Genomic DNA, 26,671 nt, shown 5'->3' with positions numbered 1-26,671 from the left:
TTATTAGAACATCCAACAGATACTGCTCAAATGAATGAAATGCCACATTTATACCAAGATATTTCATTTTACTACCTGGTAAGTGTTTATATGTTTTCTGCTAAGTAAGATTAACAATGATCTGAGGTGAATGTACTAGGAGATGGCATACAAGAGACAAAGGTATGGGCTTTGTTGAATTCTCTCAGCTGTCCCAAATGTTTGCTGAGTGTCACTTGCTGGAAGGCTCTGGATATGGCTACAATGTCTTTATTAGGAGTTCTGTCAAATTAAGTATTCCCTTTAGAATTTTCTGAGTAAAGAATTGCTATTTTCAATACTGTTAGAGAGTTCGGTTAACTTAGCTACCTTAGTCTGTAGCTTTTTTGCATTCTCTAATTTATCTTCTTGAAAATAAGTTTGTTCTGTTCTTTGTTGACTTCCCCACACTTCATACTTCATTCATCCAGTAAACAGTGAATAAGAATCCACCAGTTAAGGGAACCCCTCAACCCTCAACTGGTGCCCGGGGTTGAGGGGAGTCATGCTCTTAGTAGTGGCAGTTTTGAGTGGGAAGCAGGGGCAGAGAAGGAGTTTGGACTTGTTCCAAAAGTTCATTCCAAGGGCAAGAAAACTTTTCCCAATATTGGCCAGAGTTTGGCAGATCCAGAAATACAGGACAGTCTAGAATTCCTGGGATTACTATGAATCTGAAACACAGGAACTCAGTGGGAAAAATCTGAGATGAGATTGTCATCTCAGATTGTGTGAAGACAATCTCATCTCTCCAAAATCCTTAGAAACTAGAATGGCTTAGATTGTTGGAAATCAAAACCTTATAAATGGATAGAGAAAATAAGAACCCCCCCCAAGTATTAAAAAGAATACTTAAAATGCTTCCAATCTGATGTAAAGAGCTTAAGTCCGAGCTAGACAAGCTCTTTTCATTATTTAAAGGGTTCTATGATTTGTTGGTACAATAACTTAGAGGTGTCATATCTACTTCCAAATGACAAATTTGTGCAAGTTTATTGAAATGAAATAAGAACATACAAATATAAAGAATCAAAACAAATTTATATTTTGAAGAAATCTGATTTTAGTGTTTAAAGCTAATTAGTGCATTTTATATATTATAAAAATATTTTTAGTATATTTTCATGAAAATGCTATAGACTTTTGCCTGTTGCCCAACAAAATAGCTAATAATTCTTATATTTTTGTTTCCAGGCTATTCTTCAGAACAGCACTTTAGTAGCTTCCTGAAAAATAAGAACAATACAAAACAATTTTTAAGTAGCAATAGCATATAGTATAATTTAAAATATATTTCATTAATTTTAACTTTTCTCATTTTTATGGTATAGTTAGCAGTATTTCCAAGTTTACCCATTTAATGTTAGAAACAGTAATGGTTTTGTTTTAGAAATTTATAGATTGTGGTGCTTATACAAGATTTTTTTATTTTTTATTTTTCACATTCAAAAATACACATTTAAATTATAAAGTCTTTTATTTAGTGAAACTTCATGATCCTCTTAAAAGTAATATATTATTAGTTCAGAATGCAAAGTTATAAAAGAACCCAGAATTTTAATCCATTAATGGTGTTTAAATTTCTTATATTCTAATTGAAAAATGGTAGTTTATTTAGTAGCAAAAGAGAAGCCATTGATTAATCTTCTTATTTGGAAAGTTCCTGGAAAAAACTCAGGAGCTCTATGATTTACTAATTATTTGAGAATAGAATTATATTAATTTGTTAAAGTACCAAAGTTGTCAGGAGTAAGCAGGATGAGAGTCAATAAAGGTTTTTGCACTTAATAAGGCAATGCAAAATGTGCAAATATCTACTGAGCAATATTTAGCCAATTAGACCTTATATTTTAATGCTTCTGAGAAAAAAATAAAATGAATTAAAGAAATGCTTGTCATCCTATTATAAAATAAACAATTGGTCTTACTTTTATTACTATTCTGGAGACAAGAAAACTGGCATAAAAATAACATAAACCCCCTTGTCTATATTCAGCTATAAGAGGCCAGGACAAGGTCTCTGCCAACTATGCTTCCCCCTTGACCGCTGGACTCCAATTAATTTCTTCCATTAGGATAGAAGAAAGGATTTCCTTCTTCTTGTTTTCTGGCTATTCCTGAGACCCCAGTAGTTTGTCTCAGCCTCCAGTTTGTTTTGACACTTCCAGACCCAGCCTTACTATGTCCCCTAATCCTTTATATTTAAATTTAAAATCTAGTCTTGGCTTTTATTGCTCAATATGCTTTAGTATTCTTCCAAATTGTTACCCCATCTCAAATTCTTCCTCAACTTTATTACACAGTATCTCTTATGTGATTTTTTTCACTAACCTGTCAGAAACTCTCTCCCGTTAAATGAATTGCAAACTGATTACTGTGTTCCAATCAAAGCTCTTTACAATTTGCCCACAATACCCCTACTCAACATTTCCCCTTAAGTCAGAGGTAAAGACTCAACTATCACTTTCAAGATTTAAAATCAATTAAACCACATTTTTCGTACTTATAATATGTAAGGCATACAGTCTTATAAGTGCTCACAATTTGGTGATTAAGATAGATTTGAATATAAGCTTAATACAAGTACATTACAGAAAGGACTATAATAATGATATAAACACAAAGTGCAATTGGAGACCAAGGGAGAGCAGAATTAAATGTAGAGTGGGAAGGAAGAAGGGAAACCTGCTGGATGAGGTAGTATTTGAGCAAGACCTAGAAGGATGCTGTGAGAGGTAACCTTGATGAGTAGAGACTGGCAGCCCAGTTATAGATATAGGGAACATGTAGGGTGGAGAGAATTCTTTCTGGAAATGATTTGGTAAAAGGAGGGAGTCTTCAAATCTGTTTTCAAGGTCTTTGATGTTGATTATATTTTTTGCATGTAGTGAGGAATAGTTGAGGATTTGAGATTCCTGTTAGAATTACATGACCTTAAATCTGACAGCAATATGGAGAATAGGCAAAAATGGCACTGGCACTAACTGAGAAGGAGTAGCTGGGAGAAGTATGTTTGTAAGGAGATGATGAGGAATTCTGTGCTAAACATGTATAACTGAAGATGTTTTATTCCACTGCCATTTTTTCCTTGCTCCTATCATGTCCCTGTTCTTGAGTGCCTTTTCCCTCCCTTTCCAAATCTTATACATTTTATACAGTCCCAACTTTCATGTGTTGCTAATGCAATGACATTTGCAGTCATCTCTAATCATAGAGGGACCTCTCCCTTTTATTAATCTCTCTAATATTCAATGTCTCTCTCTGCCTGTCATTCCCCGTACTAGCACCTTTATTATCCTTAGTGAAACTACACCTCCGCCATTCTCAGTACCTTACCCCATGTGACCAGGCCATGCTAATTAGAATGCTGTGGGCACAGTGATTGGTTCAGGATTGGGCATGTGACCCAAGCCAGGTCAATGACACAGTTTTGGGGCTTTTCTCTGGAACTGTTGGGAAAGAGGTTAGCTCTTTCTGTATTGGTTGATGGGCTGGTAGAAGATGTTGGTGGGTACCTTTGTAATGAGGATTGGGGGTGGTAAGTAGTCAGCCTGGGAGTGAAGCTAACACCAAAGAGAGTGGAGCCAAGAGAAGAGACAGAGGTTCTAGAAGATATCATCTGAGTCCTTAGATCCAACTGTTTTAGAAACCAGACAACTTCTAGACTTCTAAGTGATCACTTTACTAGCTAGATCAATTCAAGCTAAGAATCTGCATCTTGCAACTCAAAAAGAGTTCTGACATGACCTGCGCTTTTGTTTCACATTATTTATTTATATTTATTTATTTACGTATTTATTTATTTATTTTGACAGAGTCTTGCTCTGTCACGCAGGCTGGAGTGCAGTGGCGGGATCTCAGTTCACTGCAGCCTCCACCTCCCAGGCTCAAGCGATTCTCCTGCCTCAGCCACCTGAGTAGCTAGGATTATAGTTGCACACCACCATGCCCGGCTAATTTTTTTATATTTTTAGTAGAGATGGGGTTTTGCCATGTTGGCCAGGCTGGTCTCCAACTCCTGACCTCAGGTGATCCACCTGCCTCAGCCGCCCAAAATGCTGGGATTACAGGTATGAGCCACTGTGCCCAGCCTTGTTTCACCACATTGTTATAGACCAACATGTAGTGAATAACATTTTCCATAGGTTGTCTTGTCTCTGCCATTGAGACTGTTACTTTCTCTTTGTGTACACAGTGATATCATGCACAAGAGCTGTGCACACAGCCTTTATCCAGTAAACACTGGTACTTCAACATGCAGAGACATAATGTATTAATGGACTGTACTTACTTAAAGTTATATTCAAAGTTGAAACTGCAGCCATAAATATTTCCAAGAGCCACATTCTTCCAATCAGACAGCTAATTACTACAGCCATTATCTGGGCATATGTACCCACAGTTGATGCTTTGCTGTTGCTGCTGCTGCTGCTGCCACTGCTGCTGCTACTACTGCTGCTGCTGCCACTGCTAGAGACAGACTCTGCCAGCAGGCTGAAAGTTCTGGATTCTACCCAAACAACATTATCCAGTATAAATTCAATCTTATAATTTTTTCCTGGAAAAAAAAAAGCATCATAGTGTTTGATTTCCTTTTATGTTTTACTTGTTTTCATACAGTTCCCATTTGATTTTCATTGACTGAAAAACACTATATAGATCCTGATGAAATATTTTTGAAAGTTGAGTAAAATAAATTAGTTTAAGTACAGACAAGTATAGACAGGGTCTCAGAGTTAAAAGAGTTCTATCTGCCCATTAACTGAACAACAGGGAAGCTGGGTAGATTTTCTTTCTGCAGCAGCAGTACCTGCTTCTTAGAGCCCCTTCCTAGTGCCCAGGACTGGACAAAAACTGTTGGAAATGAGGGACAATAGGGAAGAGAGGTGAGGGTGTTGAATATCAGTTTCATCACTTCATACTTGACCTAGGAGTAGAGAAGCATCAGTCTCAGTTGGTGGAGGTGGGGATGGATACTGAACTTTCTATTTTGAAAAATTTCAAACAAGAAAAGAGTTGAAAGAATAATACAGCAAACAACCATATGCCCTCCATTAAGATTCAAAAAACTTTTACCATGTTTCACATTTGTTTGAAGTTAGATGATATTTTTGTATTACAAGGCTGTGACCCTTTTTCCTTATTCCAGGTAGACATTTTAGAAACATTGTTACTTGTGTTTAGAATGTAAAAAAGTTAAAGAGCTCATCCAATATTATTTAATCTCCAGGTTAAATCTTCCCACAGTTTTGAATAGGAGATAACCAATATATTTTTCCTTGCTATAATTTCTTTTGGGTCTATTGCTATCATTAATAATAGTCACCACACAGAATAGCATTTCTAATACTTGTACAGCCCTGTAAGTTTTTACTCATCTGTTTTCTGTGTTATTTGTTTTTAAAAAGTCATTTCTGTTTTCATTCTTTTTTTAGGAAGAGAATATAATTAGATCTTGATCACATCTGTGATTTCATGAACAACTGCAATTCATTATATAACTTTCAGGATATATGACACTGTACTATAGAATTTTCTATCACTGACAATTCCTGACAATGGTCTATTAAAATTTTTTTCTTTTTGCATTAAAAAATCTGAATTTTTGTGGCAGGTGAATTATTTTTATTAATTTTTTTGATGAGCAAATAATTTAGGGTAGTCCTTTTATTTTGTTTTTCTCCTCCTGAAGTACTGTGAAGAAGCCCAAGCTAGCCTTATGGAAAGACCACATAGAGGAGAACTGAAGAACCCAGCCAAAATCCAGAATCAGGTCCATAGAGATATGACCTCAATCAAGCCATCTTAGCCAGCTCTAGCTAATAGAAATTCCCAGCTGAAGCCCCAGACACTGGAGCAGTGATGAGCCATCCTGGCCCAAATTTCTGAACACACAATTGTGAGCAAATGAAATGGTGTTATTAGATTTGGGGCTGGTTTGTTTCATAGCAATAGAAACTGAAACAAACACTAAACATTACACAGGATGCTAAACAAGTATGTCCCAGTGTCTGTTAGTAATACTCTCTTTATCTAGGTTGGTTAAAGATGCAGATCCTTTTTCTCCCACCCAATTCTCACATCACCATTTTCTGTGTTAGAAACCACAACCCGTATCTCCTCTACCCAAGTACGCTGCTTTGCTCTTTATGGAGCTATATGTAGAAGAGGGGTGCTGTCCTGTCAGGCTGCAGTCTGATCCGCAAGGGGATTTCCTTCAGTGCAGTGACTGGGGGGGTTAACTGCTAGAAAGAGTCAGTGAAAGATATTTTGTTAATTTTCTCACTTATGCTTTGTTGTTATTGTAATTTTACTGTGGTTAATCTACAAACTGGCTAATTGATTTAAAAATAATGAACAGATTCCTATACTTGGCTTTCCTTATTATACATAACCAGGGAACTGAGATGCCACACCTGATGAAGAAAAGAGGAGAGAGAGAGAAGAAGAGGGGAGGGGAGAAGGAGAGGGTAAGAGAGAGGACAGAGGGGGAGGGAAGGAGGGATGGAAGGAAGGACGGAGGGAGGGAGGGAGGAAGGAAGAAGAGGAAGAAGAAGAAGAAGAAGGATGAAAAGAAGAAGAAGAGAAAGAAAGAAAGAAAGAAAGAAAGAAAGAAAGAAAGAAAAGGAAACACACAGGTGAAGAGCACTGGCACTTCTCCATGGCAAGTAAGACAGACCCTCCCAAGGGAAGCTTTGAATTCTGAAAAAAACTTAATGTATGAAAGAAAAATGCTTAAATTATTATTTTGTTGCCACAGTAAAATGCCAAAACCTATTTTAGTGCTTTAGTGCTCCAGTGATCCTGGGTACTTTTGGAACATTGTAGTTTGAAGACCTTAGTCACAAGGTTGGTTCTTTTCCACTGGATCCTTATTGGGTCCACCCTCATGAGGAGGTGAGCAAACTTCTTTACAGGTAGGGTTCTTGCCAGCTGCCTCATTTCCCATAAAAAAAAAATTCCATTTGGGCTGGTAGTTAAAAGAATTTAGCTCTGTTCTAAACCAGAAAGCAGTGGGACACAAGGTACTTGTCTAGGAGCACACCACTGAACTAATTGTCATTTAATTATTATCAAACATTAGGCTGAGATATTGCTGCCCAGTAGGCAGACTGAACATATCTGGTGTAGGGCACTATCAAAGCATGGAGAAACAAAAATTCAGGGAAAAAATTGGTGGGAGGGGTGCCACTACATAGCCTTTTCAGAAGTTAAGGCCCCTAACTATCTTAAGTAGGCCCTGGGTCGGGACAAACAGAACAATGGAGGCCTTTCTCAAGTGTAAGCAGTTTATCCATTTCATTCTTTTAGATACTCTACATTCTATCACCAAGAGAGATCTGTTTGGGGATATATCATCTGGACCCTGGTAGAATGGCTTTTACCAATCAGAGTTGTGTCCTCAACCTATATGAAGACAGTATAAAAAATGTAATTATGGCAGTCACGGCTATATTTACTGCACCGATGTTGAAGATATCACTTAATACAGATTAATTGTGCACACTTTCTGAAAAATCACGAGAGACATTTGTTCTGTTCTCAGAGAATATTATAATTCTCCACAGTAACTGGTCTGTTTATTTGATGGGTACTGTAAATTATGATAATGCTCATTTTCTCTTTTGCTTTGGCTTTCAGAAAGACCACAGCCAACTTTCTAGCCCAACTCTGAACTCCTCCTTAAGACACTAAAGTTATATGAGCCTACCTTATCCTTTCTTTTATTGAATTTGAAAATCTATATGTTAATTTTTCTTACTATAAATGTAATACATCTTTAGTGAGCAAATTTAGGAAAGTATACAATTGGATAAATCATGATATAATTTGATTTCCTTAATTTTTTATTTTAATTTCTATTTATTTCACATATTAAATCTACTCTTAAGCTAGACTAAATATTATCTGAAACAAGGCAAAATATAGCATTCTGATGTCTATAATTTATTGACCAGAGTGTTACAGAATGCTTTGTTCATTAAAAGCACATTATAATTGTCTCTATTTGTGGCTATGTATGTGAGGATCCAAAATAGTGCACCCACCTGTTCTAAGGGGAGTAAGGTCTGTGTAGTTGGCCCAACAGCTGCTAAACAGAATTGTTGTATTTCCACTAAGGCCATTGACTTGGTTATTATTGGAGTCCTTGAGTATGGCCCTCAAAGTTAGTGCAGTAATTCCAACTGATACACAGTTACCCTAAAAAAAAAAAGTAGATAATTATAACAATTGTCCTGTTTCCATGCTTTTAAAAATATATGCAAAACTTTATTTTCAAAAATGCCTCATTATAAATTGAAAATCTACAGAAGCTGCTTATTCCACACGAAGAGTTCATAAACCTGAGCAGCAGAAGTTCATTTAACATAAACATTTTTAAGACATTACAAGATGATATCCTTGGATATTAGTCCAACTTATAAAGGGGCTGTGTGATCCTCAGGCTGCCAGCACACCAGGATGAGTGAAACTGGCTTATCCTTCAGAATTTGTAGCTTAATTCCTTCACTTAAGTAAAATTTTGAGTTATGACTTACGTCAGAATCTGTTGCCTTTACCGAAGGCTGCTGAGGAAACGGCTGTCCCGGCTGTGCTGCCACCGGCTGAGTGATCACTAAGAGTGAGGACACAAAGGCCACGTGATGAACAGGAAATGCAGACCTTTCAACTGGCTGGGCAGTTACCTGTGAATGCATGAGGGATGAACTGGTTTCTACATGATAAACTACACTCAGCAGCAAACTCATTTTAGCCAGGCTGAGTATAATATATTCATTATTTATTTTAGAATATGTTCAATATGTAAAATTAATATAATTACAATATTTCCTCCATTAAATTTATGAAGCATTGTTATAAATATGCAAAGCAAAGCAAATTTGGAAACAATACACAACTTTTGGAAGATATGCTCCTTTGTTCAAACAACTTTATTATTATTTTAGCGAGCCCATAAAAAGTTAACAATAAATAAGAAAGACATGCCTGCTAAATTATTGTTTTGAAATAGAAACAGAGTTAAAATAAGAAATAAGTAATGATATTTTAAGTCCCAAAAAATGCATTTTTTTCTAGTTGCATTTTCTTACCTTAATCCACCCAGAGTCACTTGGGCTGGGGAGGGGATTAGTAATAGACATGGACGAAATGTTAAATCCAAGGATACTACTGATTTTTCCTAAAATTACAGCTTGTCCAAGAGAACCAGCAATTTCCTGGAGTTCAGATAATTGCATCTGACCTATAGGGAAACGGTATTATGACATTTGGATTATAAAAGTATAGAACTGTGAGAACACATGAGAGTTTTTTACTTTAGCTTTCTTTGCATTGCTCCATCACATTATAAAATTCTAAGGCTTTCTAGTCTTACCTGAGTGAAACACAACAGTCATATTAATGAGGGGAGGAAAAGGAAGAACTCAGGAGACTATATTTTAAGTTGGAATTAAAGGAAAAACAAACGTAGATAAAACAGATACAAGAAAAATGAAATGAAAACATATTGGGAGAATATGTCTCTTAATTTAATACTTTCTCCTACCAATCTGTGTATCAATGAAGCATTATCATGCATTTCTATTATCATGTGTCATTTTAAAAAATAAAGTGTTAATTTTGGAATGGAAGGATTGTTAGAATCGATCATATTATATGTACGTATTAATATATTAGTTGCTAAAGTTATTAAATTACTAACCAATTGTTACTTGCTTTGGACATTTGACAATTTTCAGTTCCTTTTAACACTACATGTAGTTTCTGTTCCCCTTTTCTAGCATGGCAGGTCTGGGGTTTCCTCTTAAACCTTCTGCCCCCACAGTGCTCTTTACCTTAAAAAGTGGTACCTTAATGCACCATATTTCTTTTTTCAGAAGCCTGGTAATTTTACTTAATCCCTGCTCCTTCACCTCTCCACTACACCACATCTAATCCATTACCAATTTCTAACTCTCTCTGTCCCCGTTGTTAAAATCCTAATTAAAGCCACATCAGCAGGGTTACTAAAACCACTTTTAAACTGGCCCTCTGGAGTCAGACTGATCTTTTAAGAAACAACTGTTAACCAGGATAACGTTTTGGTGTATTGCAGGCCTTGCTAACCCCTTGTTCCTAGGCATCCTGTACCTTCTATATCCAGAGTCATGCCTTGAGGAATCAAATCACTGAGTTTCTTCTATTAAAGTTAAGCCATAAGGCTTAGAGTGCTCAGGGAGAAGGAGGTAACGTCTTGGGCCAACAGGTCTGACATGACACTATGAACCCCACAGTCCTAAGCTATTTCAGTCCTTGTCAGTTTAAAAGGACTCTTTTGGATGACTCGGACTCTTTTGGAAAAAGGCTCAGTCTTTCAGATTCCTCCTTCTCCTCATACTTCCTCCAGAAACAGCCTTCTCCAAGGAGGCCTCCCAAGTCTGAGGGCTTGTATATCTAGCTGTAGCAGTACAGAACTGCTTCAGGTCCATGCGCTACTATTACTACTTTGTCTTCACTGGTTTTTGGCATGGACTGAAAGGTCTGATGCGGTCTGCACTGTTAACAGGTTCTCGCTGACCGTTCGACATGTGAGGGCATTCATTTCTGCTGATTGCCATCTCGAAACCAAAGACCTCAACTTGAAGTCCTCTTATTCCTGGCTGCAGGACTCTGTCTGCTCATAAATGCCTTTAATACATAGATAACCCCTTTCTAGGACATCTGGGAATTTCTGGATATCCTGATACTATATAAAAGCTATAAGGAGCCAGGAATACAACTACATGAACATCTTTCTTGCCACTTCTCAACATTTTGCTGTATTCACCAAGTTGTAGGGTTCTTCTTGAGACTTGAAACACTATCCCAGTCTGTGTCTGGAAAACATGCCATTAGCCTGTCCTTCCCACCATCCCTGACTTCTGCATTCTTCAGTGGTCTTATACCTGTCTGGATAAATCTAACAAGCTAAAACTGCTTTAAGGGGATGGAAGTAGGAGGGATTGTATGTGGGGAAATGTATGTCACATATAAGAAATAAATCCCAGTTTCTTTGGATATCTAGTGGCTAGTGTGGTAAATTTTGGACCTCACGACACGTAAGGGCTCACCAGGGATTTCTAAGAGTAGGTGAGTAATCTGTATGTGTGCCGTGGGCCCTCTACAACTCCTAAAGTAACAGGCAAAGTCATGCTGAGTCCAAACCCTGAGCCTGTAAGTCCAAGTGAGTACAGAACTGACGAAGGAAAGTTAACTATGACTCTGGGCAGAGAACATCGTGGGAGATCTGGTTGCAACACAAGCCTATGCTTCCTACGCTCTTCTAACCAAGAGTTTATAAACGCCTCCCTCCATGCAGGCAAGCCTTCCCACAGGCTTATCCCCCAATGGAAGAAACTTCCGCCTGCTTAGCTGGTAGAATTCCAGAGTGATAATGTGGTAGGTGCATAGGGTCAATGCCTAGAAGCAAACCTCTTGGGAAAATGAGTGAAGATCTCTAGTGGCATAAAGTGAGAACTTCACCCAGTACCCAGGTTTACACAGAGCCTGGGAGTTTAATGACAAAGTGACTGAAGACAGGTAGATAGGGTAGATCCCAACCTAGTGGGGCTGCAGTTTATATACGTCTGGAGGATGTCTTTAGGAAAAGGAATGCAGAAAAATCATACCTTTGTAGCTTTCATAATAACATTCAATGATTTGACCGCATTATGAGGACCTCTCCTAAGGTATTGAAAGTGAAAGCCCCTCCCAGGACTTGTATCAGTGAAGGGGCTTGAAGCGTAAGCTTCATTAGCTGGATGGTAGATCTTCCTCTGACAGATACCTGCCTCTCCTATTCTTGGGGAGGGGTACACCTAGGTCAGAGTACTTGTGCTTGACCACTGAAGACAAAGGCATGGTTGCAGGTTAGCAGTGGGGGATGTTACTGCATGCCAGAAGACCAGGAAAGTTCAGTAGTACCTCAAGAGATACATATGTAGAGCAGAGAAGATGACCCACTCTGCACCAGAGGCTGTGAAGATAAGAAGATAACATGAGGACGGAGGCCAGGACAGTCCCTTGGTATTCAGACCCCAACTTGAAAGGAGCAGATGGATAGAGAAAATTTGAAGAGCTGAGCTTTACTCAAGTGCCCAAACTGAGTGACCCTAAGGAAATGATTTCAGCCAGCAGAGATTTCTCTGATGGGACAGTTGAGCTTATTTTTCATCTCTGATAAAAAAATAGGAAGTGAGGGACACAGAGAGGGGATGATGGCTCATGAGGACGATTCGCTCAGTCACAAGAAATAAAGACAGATTATGTACTTGCACATCTGCCCTTGTTGGGATGAATCTGTGACTGTACCGTGGAAATCTAACCCACCACTCTACTGCTCAGAATATCCAATAATATTTACTCTTTTTCTTAAGAAAACATCCACAGTCCTTCCTTTGACTTCCAAAGCTTTCCACATCTAGCACCTGTCTACTCTTTGGCTACAACTCCAGCAGCTTGTCCTTCCTGGCTCCTTCCATTCCAGACCAATTGGACCTGTTTCCTCTCTTCAAATGCACCAAACTCTCACCAACAGTTTCCATAGCCTGCACACTCTTTTTCCTCTGTCTTTTCATTGACTATCTTCATCCTTAATCTCTCATCTATAAGGTCACTTGCTTAAGTAGGTCTTCCCAGATCTTTTTATATTAATCAAATTCTTTTGTTGAATTTATTAATCATCACAATAACAAAACAGAGATTCAAATTCCTTCCAATTCTAGAAGAGTTTGGTAGTACAGGAGCAAAGAAGGAAAAAGGGTCTCTAGGCACTTAGAGGGTTCAGGATGTGGGGTTGATGGGACTTCCTGAGGCCTGACTCGCCAGGCCCTGATCAGATTGTTTATGGATATGGATTTGGTAATTGCATTCTTCCATCTCAAACACCTGTTATTCATACCTGTGGTGCCATTGCTTAAGAACTGAATAGGAGGGTCTCCAATCTCTATTTCAATTATGAATCCCATGGATCTCTTCCTCCTCAGACTCTTCCCTCTTATTTTGCTGATACGGATTTTGTCACTTGGTATCTTTAGGAACAAGGCAAGATTTCTAACCAGATTGTGAGAGGTGTAAAAGTCATCTTCTGTTGCAGCAGGTAATTGGAAAGAAACAAATATCACTGTGGCAGTGTGAATTTCAACAGGTATAGTTCCTTTAACCAAAAGGTAAAGCATCTGGTAGGTTCTATCAAAGTAGTTTTCACCAAGGACAGTGGAATCCAGGTTAGGAAGGAATTGGTCTATGAAGGAAAAAAGACAGAACATCACAGCTAAGTACTTAATGTTTGTTTGAATTTAGAAAATCCCCCCAAATTCAACTTTATCATTCTTTCATAAGAAAGCATACCTTTTTAAAAACAAAAACACTTATAGAACTGACTTGCGAAATTAAAGCCACTCCTTTAAAAAATACCACAAATAATCATTACACATTGTTTGTTTTTTAAAAAATTAGCTATATAGACACAGTATAAGTGAGAAACAAATCGAGTTACGATCCCAGGAGCCTATACTGTAGTTGAAACACTATTCACATGCTCATAATTTTAAAGTCTTGACTGAAGGCATTTGGTAATTTAAAAATATAAATTTAACTTTACTAGCTATCTAATTTATACAGTGCTATATGCCAACTCTTAAAAGAGCATTTACAATTCAGTGTTTCTATTTTAACTAAGGACAAAACTGTGTAATAAAAATGAAGTATATATTAAAACATCTCAGAAGAATCTTATACCAACTAAACAGGCTTACATTTCAGCCTGAAAAATGTTTGGTTAATGCAAAACAAATTCTGCTAGGGAACTGAATTTTACAAAAGTGATTGAGATCATTATAATGAATGAATATATGTATGATTTTATGGCAGAGTATCAACAATTTCTAAGAGCTAATAAACCCACTAACACATATTGAGCCCAGAAACTGAATTGTGTAATAGTGGTGGAATGAGATATGTAGCTTCTTACCACATTTCATTGTGAGGCTTACTAGGAAAAAGAAATTAAAATTTTAGGAAGAAGAAGGAATTTCACAGTAATGAAAGGAGCAGAGACAAAGATCATAAAACATTTGAGTAACTCCAAAAATATGTATAGGTTCATAACACAGGGATATTATTTTGCATGCCAAGTGCCAAAGCAAAACGTTCACTTAAAAGCAACACTGTTTCAGAAAAACACCACTACCATAAAACACACATTTATCTGTAAGAGGGCAGTGGTGGAGTTGTTTTCTGGCTCTTCAGCACCTACATTATCAATTGTTTACATTACATTCTGTCTGTGGAGAACAAAATAATATCTCTGTGTTATGGATCTATACATATTTTGGGGTTTTGGAAATGTTTTATTAATATCTATGTCTCTGCTTTTTTCATTACTGTGAAATGCCCTCCTCCTTCTAAAATTTTAATTTCTTTTTCCTAATAAGCCTCACAATGAAAAGTGGTGAGAAGCTAAATGCCTTATTCCACTATTAATTATATAATTCAGCATTTGTCTGGGCTCAATATATGTTAGTCGAACTCTCTGCCTATGAAGATAGTTCCTATTTTCCTGACTCTGAATGATATTGTGCTTGGTACCATATGTGTTATTTGAAAAGAGTGAACAATTTATTAAAATTAAGCTATAAATGCCATTTTATTCATGACACAACTATTTATATATAAAAAGTAGTAACGCTGACTCTCTTAATTTAAAAGAAGGAAATATAACATAATGGTTAAGTGCATGGGTTTTACAGCTAGACTGTTTTTGAGTTCTTGCTGTGCACCATACCAGCTTGAGACTGCTATGGACTGAGTTGTGTCCCCAAATTTTACATGTTGAAGCCCTAATCTTCAAGGCGATGATATTTGGAGATGAGAACCTTTGGGAGGAAATAGGGTTTAGATGAGATTGTGAAGGGGGAGACCTCATGATGGAATTAGTGCCCTTCTAAAAGGAGACACCAGGTAGCTTGCTTGCACTCTCTCAGCCATGTCAGGACACAGCAAGAAAGTGGCCATCTGCAAGCCGAGAAAAGAACCCTCAGCAGAACATGACCATCATGGCACCCTGATCTCAGACTTTCAGAGATCCAGAGAAAATAAATTTCTGTTGTTTGAGCCACTCAATCTGTGGTATTTTGTTATGGCAGACTGAACTAAGACCACTATCTTGGCAAATTACTTCCTGTGTCTCAATTTACGCATCTGTGCCTACCTCATAGAGTTACTATGATGTAGTAACAATGACTTACATATAAAGCATGTAGAGCTGTGCCTGAAATATAGTAATGTCTCTGGAAACATTAGCAATTCATGTGATTAGTAGGAATACGACTTCTTCTATAAATGGTAAAGCAAACAGATTACCCATTCATATTTTCAAGTCTAGCTCATATTACGATCTACCACACACATCTATATAATGGTTAGCTAAGAATATGGATCACATCAGAAAATGACGATGAGTAGCCCATGTGGAATGGAATGTATGCTACTGGCCTCATTAGAACCCTGTTTAACAAAAAGACTTACATAATAAGAGATAAATCCTTGTTTTACAAATATCGGTCAATGAATAAGTTTAGCCTCTTCCATATGTTTCATTTAACAAAAGTTTATTTTATCATATTTACTTCACAACCTTCAGTTGATGTTATATTAGCTTTCTTGGCAATAATTCTTATGACTGCCAATTAATTTAGGCTCTAACCTCTATGAAATAGAAGTAAAGCCAAGATAAGGTGAAACTTTTAAGCAAAATCTCTTCTAGACATAGGAAGAACTGAACTCAATGTATGCAGAATGAAAACATTCTTAGGAAGCAAAAGAATGTCCCTGATAAACAAAAACTCATATCTGCATGTGCACAGATAAATAAGTTCCATTAGGAGTAATCTTTCAAGACACTCATGTTACAAATCAACACATCTTAGTATTTGGTGGACTACGGCTAAAAACTTGTTTTCTTCTGCATAATCAGTAGGTAAGGAATTAAAAATACTAATAATCAGACACTTAAAATATTATAAATAAGCACATATTCCATGTGTACTGTATTTTTCTGAGAAAATACCTTTGTACAGATGGTTATTAAGTTCACAGTATTTCTGCTGGGCATTCCATATTGTAGTTTTTGGACAGACCAATAAGTTGTTCACATAGACATCCAAACGTTGAAGTGTGGAAAAGAAAATTCCTACTAGAACAGCCTATTAAAGAGAAAAAAGTTTTAAGAAAGCAACAAAACGGAATATTTATAATTTAGCACTTAAACCGTCCTTCAATATTGTATACTTTCTGCAAACTATTAAAACTAAGTTTTATGGATTTGGGATAAGGGATGAACTAAAATTTTAAAATGGGCTTACATTCAACCATTCATACAGATAGTACAACTTAACCCTTAATTGACTATTCTTAGTAGAAAAGTACAAGAGAAATTATTAGAGGAGTATCTCTAAGTTTAAAAAAAGGTTCATTTAAAAGACAACAAAGAACAATACAGGCTTTCAATATCAGGAGCAGGGAAAGAGGGACTCAGCTATACTCTATATAATGCAGCCACACAAAATTAGGTACTTAATGTTGGAAAAAAATGCTATCTCTGAGAAAAATTTGGTAGGAAGACTAATAAATGTCAAAATAACTATCCTCTCTGATTCAATTTTATTCATTTTTCATGTTTATATTGCTTACATTTCATGCTCTCAGCTATGATCATAAAGAGACTGGCTTTTCCAAGAGCAGGGAAGGATTAATATGGAGTTTAATAAGCTATACATAGTTCTGGAATCTTCTTTGGATATTGTCTTCAGAGGCTTGGAATATTAACAGTCACATTACTTTGTAGTAACCATTCTCATTTTTAGAGTTAAAATATTCTCTTCTAATTTTTTACAAAAGAAAATTTTGAGTTCCTATTTCAGCCATGTGGTATTCAAAGTGCTGGCAGAGCCACTGGCTTCTCTGAGCTTATATTCGAGAGTGATGAAAGACAAAAAATACAAATAATAAAAGGTAAAGTAGGAAACATGTTAGATGGTGATGAATCCTGTGGAGAAAAGAAAAAAGTAAATCAGGGTGCATGTAACTTGGGAGAGCCAAGCAAGGAAGCGTGATCTTGGAGTCCTATTGAGAAAGTGGAATCTGAGGAGACGGGAACTTTAGCCACTTAGGGAAGAATGTTTTAGACTGAGGCAACATCAGAAACATAGGCCCGGGGGGGTAGCATGTTTGGTGTCCATAGGAACAGCAAGGAGCTCAGTGGGGCTGGAGGAGTAGAAGAAGCCAGAGAGCTCAGGGATGGGAGAGATTCCCACAGGGCCTCACAGGCCATGGTGAGGATTCTGACTCTTGGACAGAGACCAATAGGGAAATTGTTAAAGGGTTTGGGGCATGGGAGAGACGTGATCTGACATATTTTCACGGTATCTGGCTACTAAGTTGAGAACAGACTATAGAAGGGCAAAGGTTGAAGTAGAAAGAGGAATTGGGAGGCAATTACCATGATCCAGGAAAGGCTCAAACTGGATAGTAGCAGTAGAGATGGTGAGAAGTGGGCAGATTCTGGTATTTTGAAAGAGACTCAAAACAACTTGCAGATGGATTAGATGAGGAATGTGAGCAAAAGAGAGGAGTCCAGAGTGGTTCCAAGGTTTTGTCTGGAGCGAAGGGATGGAACTGCTGGGAAGGGGCAGGTGCCTCCTTTCCTTACTCCTTTTTCTGCTTCACCTTATCAGCATTCTTTCTTCACATTAAACACCCTGGGACTTTAAAGTTTCATATTCTTAGAAAAGAAAATCTGAATGATGACACTACTAGTTAAACTCATACCCTTTTCATACTCATTAAATATAAATTTAATGATCCTGGCTGAGTTCAGTTTCTAGCAAAGACTTGACGTTATTGAAGATATTAAAAATAACATGCTGCAGTCTCTGAAGTAAATTCCAAAGGTGTATTTCTGATATATATAAGTAATAGCAGCATTGAAGAATAAGTATATAATTCCAAGTGATAAGTTTTGGATATACATTATTTTTATGTAAAAATTTAGGTTTGCCTCATGTATGGAGCACCAGAATCAAGTGCATATGGCAAGGGGATGATGGTGATGCTTGGTACTTGTACCTTCAGGTTGATGAAAACTGTCTAGGCTAACAATAATTTCAGTGGTACCCTGATGTATCCTTGGAAATGAGCTGTAAGGCTGACAATGTTAGAACGGGGGAGGAGGTATAAGCCTTAGCAGATAGAAATAACATGCAAATAATCAACAGCAATTACTCTAAGACATCTTGCCCTACCTTGTTATGATCAACATTAAGCAACATCAGTCGAAGATTCTGAGGACTGGTGGCAGTGAAGTAAACTTCATAAGATTTGTTCAGAGCCACAATGCTGTGAAACAGGGACAGCCTTCTCTGGCATGTATATCCAGCACACCAGCCATGATCCTGTGGGCCTAAATCCATGCAAAATGAAAGTGCATACTCCTATATCATGCATTTTATTAGTATAAAATCTGAAGAGTAATTGTATTAAAAATAAATTGCAGTGGTCAAGTTCAAATGCAAGTTCAGCATTTATACCTATTACCCATCCACCGTTACCCAGCCAGCTAAGCTATTTCTCAAACCTTGGCTTAAAAAGGAAGGCAGGGAAGAAACTTCTTCCTATCACCCTACTTATACACTGCCCAGGGCAAGAAGGGCACATTAATGTATTAATAAGAATTTGTATTTGAAGGTCACTGAGAGAAATAGTAGATTTCCATATATCTCTACTTTAATGATAATATTCAAGCCTAGGCCACATGGTGAGGAAGAAAATGCTTGATGCTTTCTCCTCCCTACCAAATATAAGCTTGAGTGGGAATTGAACTTTCTCAGGCTCTTTGTTAGAAAATGTACTATAACAGAGTTAATTTGTTAACAATAGGCTCTGTACCTGGAAAACATTGACATTTGAATGCCTGAACCATTGATTCATTAATTTGTTCTTTCACTCATGCACTTGTTTTTTAAAAATAGTTAATTTGTAAATTCAACAAACACATTCGTCTAATCAACTAATTAATCTTCCTCCATTTTAATTTTAAGAAATTTTTGTTGACAGTTATGACTATTAGAGTGTTGACATCATTAATGAACTGAAGCCACCTAAGAAATAACACTCTATTAAACCCTCTAGAAAGCCAAGAGATAGTGAATGCTTTTCTACCTGAATCCAAACATTTTCTGAGCAGGTTTAAAATGACTTTTATAACAAACTTCTCTATTTCACTTAAAGTGGCTGAGATTATACATATAAAAAACATTGAGTGAAATATGGAATGAATTGTATTGATGTATTTATTCATTAGGTTTTCTGAATTTCCTAGCTTACTTGGAAATATTATCAATATTTATAACTACACTTCAAATTTTAAATCAATATAAACGTATAAAATTCATGTAGAGCCTAACCTTTTCCTTAGCATACAAAATATAAATCCTACTTTTAAATATAATTTCTTTGTGGGTTTTGAAAACAAACATAAAGAAATATCTATGTATAACATAAAAATTTAGAGACAAAAGTCATATTTTTAAAATAAAATTTAATATTAATATTCAAAAGGAAACTTCAGTGATTTTCTGTAACTTTTATCTTGGGGAATTTTTTCCCATCTAGTATAGCACATCCCAAGCTTCAGTGATTCTTCTAATAACTTCATGATTTTTCTGTGCTGCTATCATTTACATAAGACTTCTTTAAATTGATAGTCACTTTTTAAAATTTAAAGACATATTGAAGAAATATGTCTTGTCATTATCATAAATGGAAAACGTGTATTGCTTGCCAGAAAAGGGAAATGTAAAAATAAGACAATGAAATCTTTTTCACCATATAAAACAGAGCTATTTGGAAAAATCTCTTCTATTACTCCATTATTCATTGACAGTTCTGAAGTTGTTCTCATGATCTCTACTTCATACAATCCGAAAAGCAGCATCTAAAATTGGGTTAACTGCAGGTCACAGAAACCAGACATAGCACACATTGGGGTGGGAGAAGTGAGGAGAGCCCTAAAATCATGAAACTTTGGAATACTCCTGATTTAGTTCATTCTGTTCTTGTAAACAAGTTTTTAAAGCATTTATATTTTATCGATTTCTAGAATATTTTAGTACATGTTATGACACTACAAGGGCACATAAATCTATCTAATCCAAGCTATGTACACTTTCAGCACATAAAAGATCCTAATCTAAGCCTGTTTAGGGACTAAGTTTTGAGCCCCTGGTGTCATTTCAAGGATATACAATGAATTCCTGTCCTGTGTTTTCAGTACCTTTTAGAAGTTCATCTTATTCAAAAAGCCTTGGTCTCCTAGCTGATCTGCATCCTCATGGAGGCCATTACCTTCCTTCTCTGCTACAGCCTCCTAAGACCAGAATGGAAGAAACCTGATGCTAGAGCTTGACCAGCTGGTCTTGACAGTCAAAGGAATTACAGATGAAAAAACATGTTGATAGCAAGATAAGTCTTCCAAAGATTCATGAGCATAAAACATGAGCAGGCTGAGAATACTGCTTGTCAGGTATTCCAAATAACACATTATTAGTTTTTAATATATATTAGGCGAATTGTATTTTTTGGAGATACTTGGACCATTTTTTTTTCTTTAAAATATTTATACCACCTTATCAATAAAGTATGAAGCTCACTCCAGAAATAACTTTTCCCCTACTTCTTGCTCTCCTCCCCATCCCTCTTCCCCTCCTTCTTTTTATTTTAATGCCCAATTTTAAATAACTGTCCTTGCTTTCCTGGATGAGGTACTGCAAGATCAAGTCTCTCCCCTGCACATTGCTTATTATTCCAAATGGAAGGCAAACAAGGCCTGATGTTTGCTAGTTGTGTGGGGTAAATAATTTATGAGATGGCTTCATGCATTTAATAACAAGCAAATGTTTTGAGTAACTGTAGTTTATGCATATTGAATACCTACCATTAATGAGATCAACATAACCATTGCCCATTATAGCCACTGGGGAAAGTCTTCGAGTTTCTGTGTCAGGATCCAGACTTTCAATAACCATCATTGCATATTCCATCCCGAAGCACTGATAGCTCTGCCACTCTGGAAGGTACTTACACGTTGAATCTCTAATAATTCCTAGAAATATATGTATATACATTTTAGCAATAATACAGAATCTCTTTGCAAAAAAATCCTCATAACATCTTTTTCTTGTTATACTAGTTTAAGAAGTAGAAAATATAAGTTATTGGTTGAGTAGATAAGTAATTAAAAATGAAATATTTTGTTTCATGAGTTTAAGGCCTAACGACAGAATAAGTAAGATCCAACAAACCTTTATGAGGTGCTTTCTCAGTGACAGGAATTCTACTTCCATTCAAGAATGTGAGCATCGCCTTAGGAATTCTGTAGTCTCCAATTCCTACTTGGCTGTTTCCATCCCATTCATATTCTGCTTGAGGTATCACAGAACCAGCATTCCCCAGAAAGGAGCCATCTATGTCTCTAAGAAAAGATTTCCTCTTGGCATCACAAACCATGTCTACACAGTCAGATGGATTGACCTTACTATGGAGAAAAGTTGAATTATTCAGTTCATTGTTTCTAGAGAGCAATATGAATATACTTGAATATTTACTTAGAGGGTATCCAAAAAAATTGATCTGTTGAATCTTATTTCAGAGAGATTTCAAAGTGGGACCAAATAGCCTATGTAATTTGCATTATAATGAGGTCTGCTTTTCCATTGTGTTGATTTGGTCTATGATTATGAATTCATTAACATTTCAAAACGACAAGTCATACCTGTGGGATATAAAATCAGAATTCCACTTTTCTATTGTATATATTGTTGAATGATAGATTTCTTATTTGTGAATTGTTCACAACATACTAACATTGCTCCAGAGAGTAGGTGAATGATTACTGTTGTACAGGACATGTAAAATCCCTGTGTTGGCAGGGAAATCTTTATTATTATTTCCTTTCCTTCTTGTCTTTAAAAATTATGAAAGTATTGCTTACTATAAAATAATCTAAAGATTTATTAAAAGCTCAATCCCTATCACCTTCCTATACTAAGCTTTTAGGCTCATCACCAATTGCAGATTAGTATATATTCTTATAGACCTTTGCTTATGGATATATGGATATACTTGGATTGTGTTTATTATGCTACATATTTTAGTAACCATTCTATAGATAAAAGTAAGAGGTAAGATAAACTCATCATGCAGTTCAAATGTCGATGGTATTTTGGCCTCATCTTGAGTTACCTGGAGTGTTGATTGATTGTTACCTGATTATAATAATAAAACAGCTACTTAATGTGTAAGGTACTATACATTCAAATGGTATGCATACAATATACTCATAGAATACCATGATATATGCCATGGGCAGAGTTATAGTAACAAAATAATAGTGGACAGCTCAGATCTATTAAATAGTATGTAGAATAGCTCTCCCTTTTTGCTATGAGAAAGAAATGAAGCTCTTAATAGAAGTTATTCCTTACACAATATACAAGTTTTAGAGAAGGATTTTAATAAAGATTTTTGTAGTTCATGTGTTCGTTGTATTCAAGTATGTGCAATGCGCTTTTGTAAGCAAGTCTGTGAGTAGAATGCCCAGTGGCAGTCTTTTGTGTTGTGGCTTTGGGCTCTTAGTCTAGGTTCCCAAGAAATAAAGCCTGATATGTGGATTTTTGTTCAAGTAAATTAGCAAAAGAATCCTCTCAAAAAGGGGAGAAGAGAAGTGGTTTATCCACTAGCTTTAATCTGATCCCATGAAAACCTCTGGCATATGAACCGCACAGCAGAGTTGTTCCCACCTTGAGACAAAGCAGCCAGTCTTGTGCTCCTGAATCAGTCAGTCATTTTACAGGGACTGCAGGGTGGTGGGAGGGAGCACTTTGGACTCCTACGGCTAGTTCTATTTGGCTACCAGCAAAGTTCTGAAAAGCCATGGGTTGTTATTGGCCAACACTGAGAACATTTTGGGGCTGGGTACACTGCCTCGTAAAGATCTGGGAGAGCACTGACGGCATCGCCTGCAAGCACAGAACTCAGAAAAATCATATTTGAAAACGTGGTATTTTCTTCAGGACTTAGAAACTAAAATTATATGTTGAATCTGAAAGATTCAGTGACAACTAAATAAGAGCTAATAACTGCCTACTGAGGAGGGGCTCTATTGAGCCCCCAAACACTGAATTCAACAATAATTAAATAAGTAAGTGTTGGGCTGTCAGCAAAGCAAAATCAGATGAAGTCAAACAATTTATGAAATATTACATTTATCTGAAGAGGTGCCTACTTTTTTTCTGAGACATGGTCTCACTGTGTTGCCCAAGCAGGAGTGCAGTGGTGTGATCACAGCTGACTGCAGCCTCAACCTCCTGGGCTCAAGCAATCCTCTTGCCTCAGCCTCCTGAGTAGCTAGGACCACAGGTGCACACCACCACACCCTGCTAATTTTTATTTTTTAATTTTTTGTAGAGATGGTATCTCCCTATGTTGCCCAGGCTGGCCTCAAACTCCTGGGCTCAAGCAATCCTCCTGCCTCAGCCTCCCAAAATTCTGAGATTACAGGCACTAGCCACAATGACCGGCTGAGATGCCTATTTAAATACAGAACATAATTCCTTTTCTCTTCCCCTAAGCTGAAAATGGTCAAAGATCAGTAATAAAAGTTTTTCTGCCTTCAGTATTGTCTTATATCTAAATTCCTGGTCTGTGCTTCTAATAAATTTAGGAATTATTAGATATATTATTCTATGACTTAGAATCTAAATGATTGCTTCTGGAAATGTCCTGACACCAACTGACCTTTGTGATCAGATAATCATTGTTATAAGTTTATGTGTATTTATAATCACAGTGATTATAATGGCTGACATTTAATTTCCGAGCACATTTGGGGTGCCTGTGATAGGATATTTTGGAAGCAATAGGTAACCAGAAAGGATAAGAAAAAGGGAAGAAATAATAAGAGATATCTCTTATCCATTAATGACTGTTATTGGAGAAACGAACAAAAAAATTGTGTGTGTGGCTCTCGCCTGTAATCCCAGTGCTTTGGGAGGCCAAGGCAGAAAGAACCCTTGAGGCCAGGAGTTCAAGACCAGCCCAGGAAACATAGAAAGACCCTGTCTCTACAAAAAAAAAAAAAAAAAAAAAAAAAAATTAATTAAGCCAGACATAGTGGCTTGTGCTTGTAGTCTCAGCTGCTTGGGAGGCTGAGGTGGAAGTATTGCTTGAACTCAAGAGTTTGAGGCTGCAGTGAGCCATGATAGCACCATTGCACTCCAGCCTGAGTGGCAGAGGTATTTTCCAGGATGTCCTCAAACTCCTGGGCTCAAGCAATCCTCTTGCTTTAACCTCCTGAGTAGCTAGAACTACAGGCGCTTTATGCCTGCTCTTAAATGGAAAGATATTAATGTATAACACACTTCAGACCCATCTATAGCTTTCACATTTAACAATGATGATGTTATTCATGATTCACACACACAAAAAGCAATGGGAGAAAACATACATATTAAAGCCCAGTTTTAAAAACTCATCTGAGAACGTTCAGATTTACATTATTAAATGGTCTTAATTTTCATAATGCTCATTAAAGTATCATAAAAACTGGCAGTTATTTTAATATGCCAACTTTCTCAGATCTTGAGCAGGAGGAAGTGAGAATGAAAAACTATAAAGATAGAAAAACCACAATTTTTATTATTTTACCTTATATCAGGCCTATGTATAAATATTTTTGATTGTTCAGTAGTATCAACCAGTTTTATATTCTTCACATGGATTGGATGCTGTAAATCCTCATTTAAAGGGTTAGTAATGAATATAACATTAGTTTCCCCTGAACAAACATTCTTAAATCCAACAAATGTTGAACCTAAAACATAAATAATAGATAAGTGATTATTTTCTCTAAAGAAAGTGATAAAATCAGAATTAATGCACATTCTGCCAAACACATCTTTTGTCACTACCTTAAACATGGAGCTCTTGCCTGATATGGTAAATAAGTCTACCACTATTTGTTGTAGCCTGTTGCGTCCCAATATCCATATCACTGGGTAATGATCTCCCATATTTTCTCCGGGCTTGGCCGTGTAACTTGGTTTGGCCAATGGGACAATAGCAATCATGGCATAAACAGAGATCTGGAGAGTGCTTGCATATTGGAGCTTGCTCTTTCTTAGTGTTCCAGGGAATTCTGTGACTTCCAACATATGAGTAAGCCTGGGATACATGGGGCTCTATCACTCCTATCACCCCAGCTAATGGCCAGCACCAACTGTCAGCAAGCACCAACTCTCAGCAAGCACCAACTCTCAGCAAGCACCAACCACCAGACATGGAAGTAAGGCTATCCTAGACTAACCAGCCCATAGCCATCCTGTAAACTGACAGCACCTAATGGACAAGACCAGGTAAGACCAGCAGAAAAACCATCTAGCTGAACAAAGCCCAAATTGACAATCCACAGAATCATGAGATAAATGGTTGTTTAAAGTCTCTAAATTTGGGGGGTTGTTTGTTATCCAGCTAAGATAAATGAACCACTATTTTTCCCTTGGCTTCTTTGTATATGTTATGTGGCTAAAAGAGAAAATTGTTTGGATCAAAAAACTTAATCTCCATTGTACTTAAAATCCAATAACTCTAAACAGAAAAGCAAAAGGTGACCTCTAAAATTCTTAAATCAGTTATGTTTTATCTATGCCCCTTCTTAATTATATTTTCTCCTAAGAAGAGTCTATATACAGGAATATGAACCTGTAGATGAGTATTAATAAAATATCACAGTAGCAGATGCTGTTTGTGCCCTGCCCAGATCTCCTTTACTGGGCCAGTGCACCCAACCCCTAGTTCCTCCTATAAGTATTGGCTGCAAACCACTCATAGCTGCAGTCTTCTGTTTTTTTTTGTTTTGTTTTGTTTGTTTTTGTCTTTATTTTTGTTTTTTGAGATGGAGTCTCTGTAGCCCAGGCTGGAGTCCAGTGGTGTGATCATGGCTCCTTGCAACCTCTGCCTCCTGGGTTCAAGCAATTCTGCCTCAGCCTCCTGAGTAGCTGGGATTACAGGTGCCTGCCACCATGACTGGCTAATTTTTGTATTTTTTCAGTAGAAATGGGGTTTCACCATGTTGAGCAGGCTGGCCTCAAACTCCTGACCTTGGCCTCCCAAAGTGCTGGAATTACAGGCGTGAGCCACTGCACCTGGCCAGCTGCTGTCTTTTCTAAAGAATTCCCTTTAGCCACTTGAGAGTTCCCTCACCTGAGAGATTATGTACTTCCGTCCATTACCACAAGTAGCTATGCCTGACTGACAAGAGATATGGAAGAACCTTTTGCCTCAATGTGGGAAAAATATTTGGCACAATTTGTACTCCACAGCTCTCTGAAGTTTCAGGTAGAAGAAGCTGGACTTCAGTTGAGGTCATAACCTTGCTTAGCTCCTTCCTCTGCCCTATTCTAATACTTCTGTCACTCCCTTTCTCCTGAGAGCATACCTTCAATAAGCCACTTGCATAAGAATTCCATTTCTGCTTCTACTTTATTAATGCTTTGAAGAAAGAAAAGGAAACTATGGTGGTCAT

General features: G+C 37.0%; 1 protein-coding gene and 1 long non-coding RNA gene across 6 annotated transcripts in view; one reads left to right on the top strand and one right to left on the bottom strand.

Moving 5' to 3' along the window:
* Positions 1-1,154: 1,154 nt before the first annotated feature.
* PKHD1L1 (PKHD1 like 1) overlaps positions 1,155-26,671 on the bottom strand; it is a 161,310-nt gene continuing 135,793 nt past the window's right edge. Inside the window, exons 68-78 of the mRNA XM_032760273.2 lie at positions 24,796-24,961; positions 21,393-21,625; positions 21,026-21,193; positions 18,336-18,493; positions 16,103-16,238; positions 12,935-13,276; positions 9,108-9,259; positions 8,556-8,702; positions 8,064-8,217; positions 4,307-4,573; positions 1,155-1,241 (exon numbers count right to left, since the gene is read on the bottom strand). Of these exons, the coding sequence (XP_032616164.1) occupies positions 1,231-1,241; positions 4,307-4,573; positions 8,064-8,217; positions 8,556-8,702; positions 9,108-9,259; positions 12,935-13,276; positions 16,103-16,238; positions 18,336-18,493; positions 21,026-21,193; positions 21,393-21,625; positions 24,796-24,961 (1,934 nt within the window). The 3' untranslated portion in view covers positions 1,155-1,230. The remainder of the gene's footprint in view (positions 1,242-4,306; positions 4,574-8,063; positions 8,218-8,555; positions 8,703-9,107; positions 9,260-12,934; positions 13,277-16,102; positions 16,239-18,335; positions 18,494-21,025; positions 21,194-21,392; positions 21,626-24,795; positions 24,962-26,671) is intronic.
* Positions 25,401-26,671, top strand: part of LOC131384286 (uncharacterized) — a 41,844-nt gene continuing 40,573 nt past the window's right edge. For all 5 annotated transcript variants that reach the window (XR_009214975.1, XR_009214977.1, XR_009214976.1 and 2 more), the window contains exon 1: positions 25,401-25,502. This is a non-coding gene — a long non-coding RNA (uncharacterized LOC131384286). The remainder of the gene's footprint in view (positions 25,503-26,671) is intronic.

Source organism: Hylobates moloch, unplaced genomic scaffold (assembly GCF_009828535.3).
Source record: "Hylobates moloch isolate HMO894 unplaced genomic scaffold, HMol_V3 SCAFFOLD_9, whole genome shotgun sequence".
In the NCBI taxonomy this organism is placed as follows: Eukaryota; Metazoa; Chordata; class Mammalia; order Primates; family Hylobatidae; genus Hylobates; species Hylobates moloch.
This window is presented reverse-complemented; position numbering and strand designations above follow the sequence as displayed.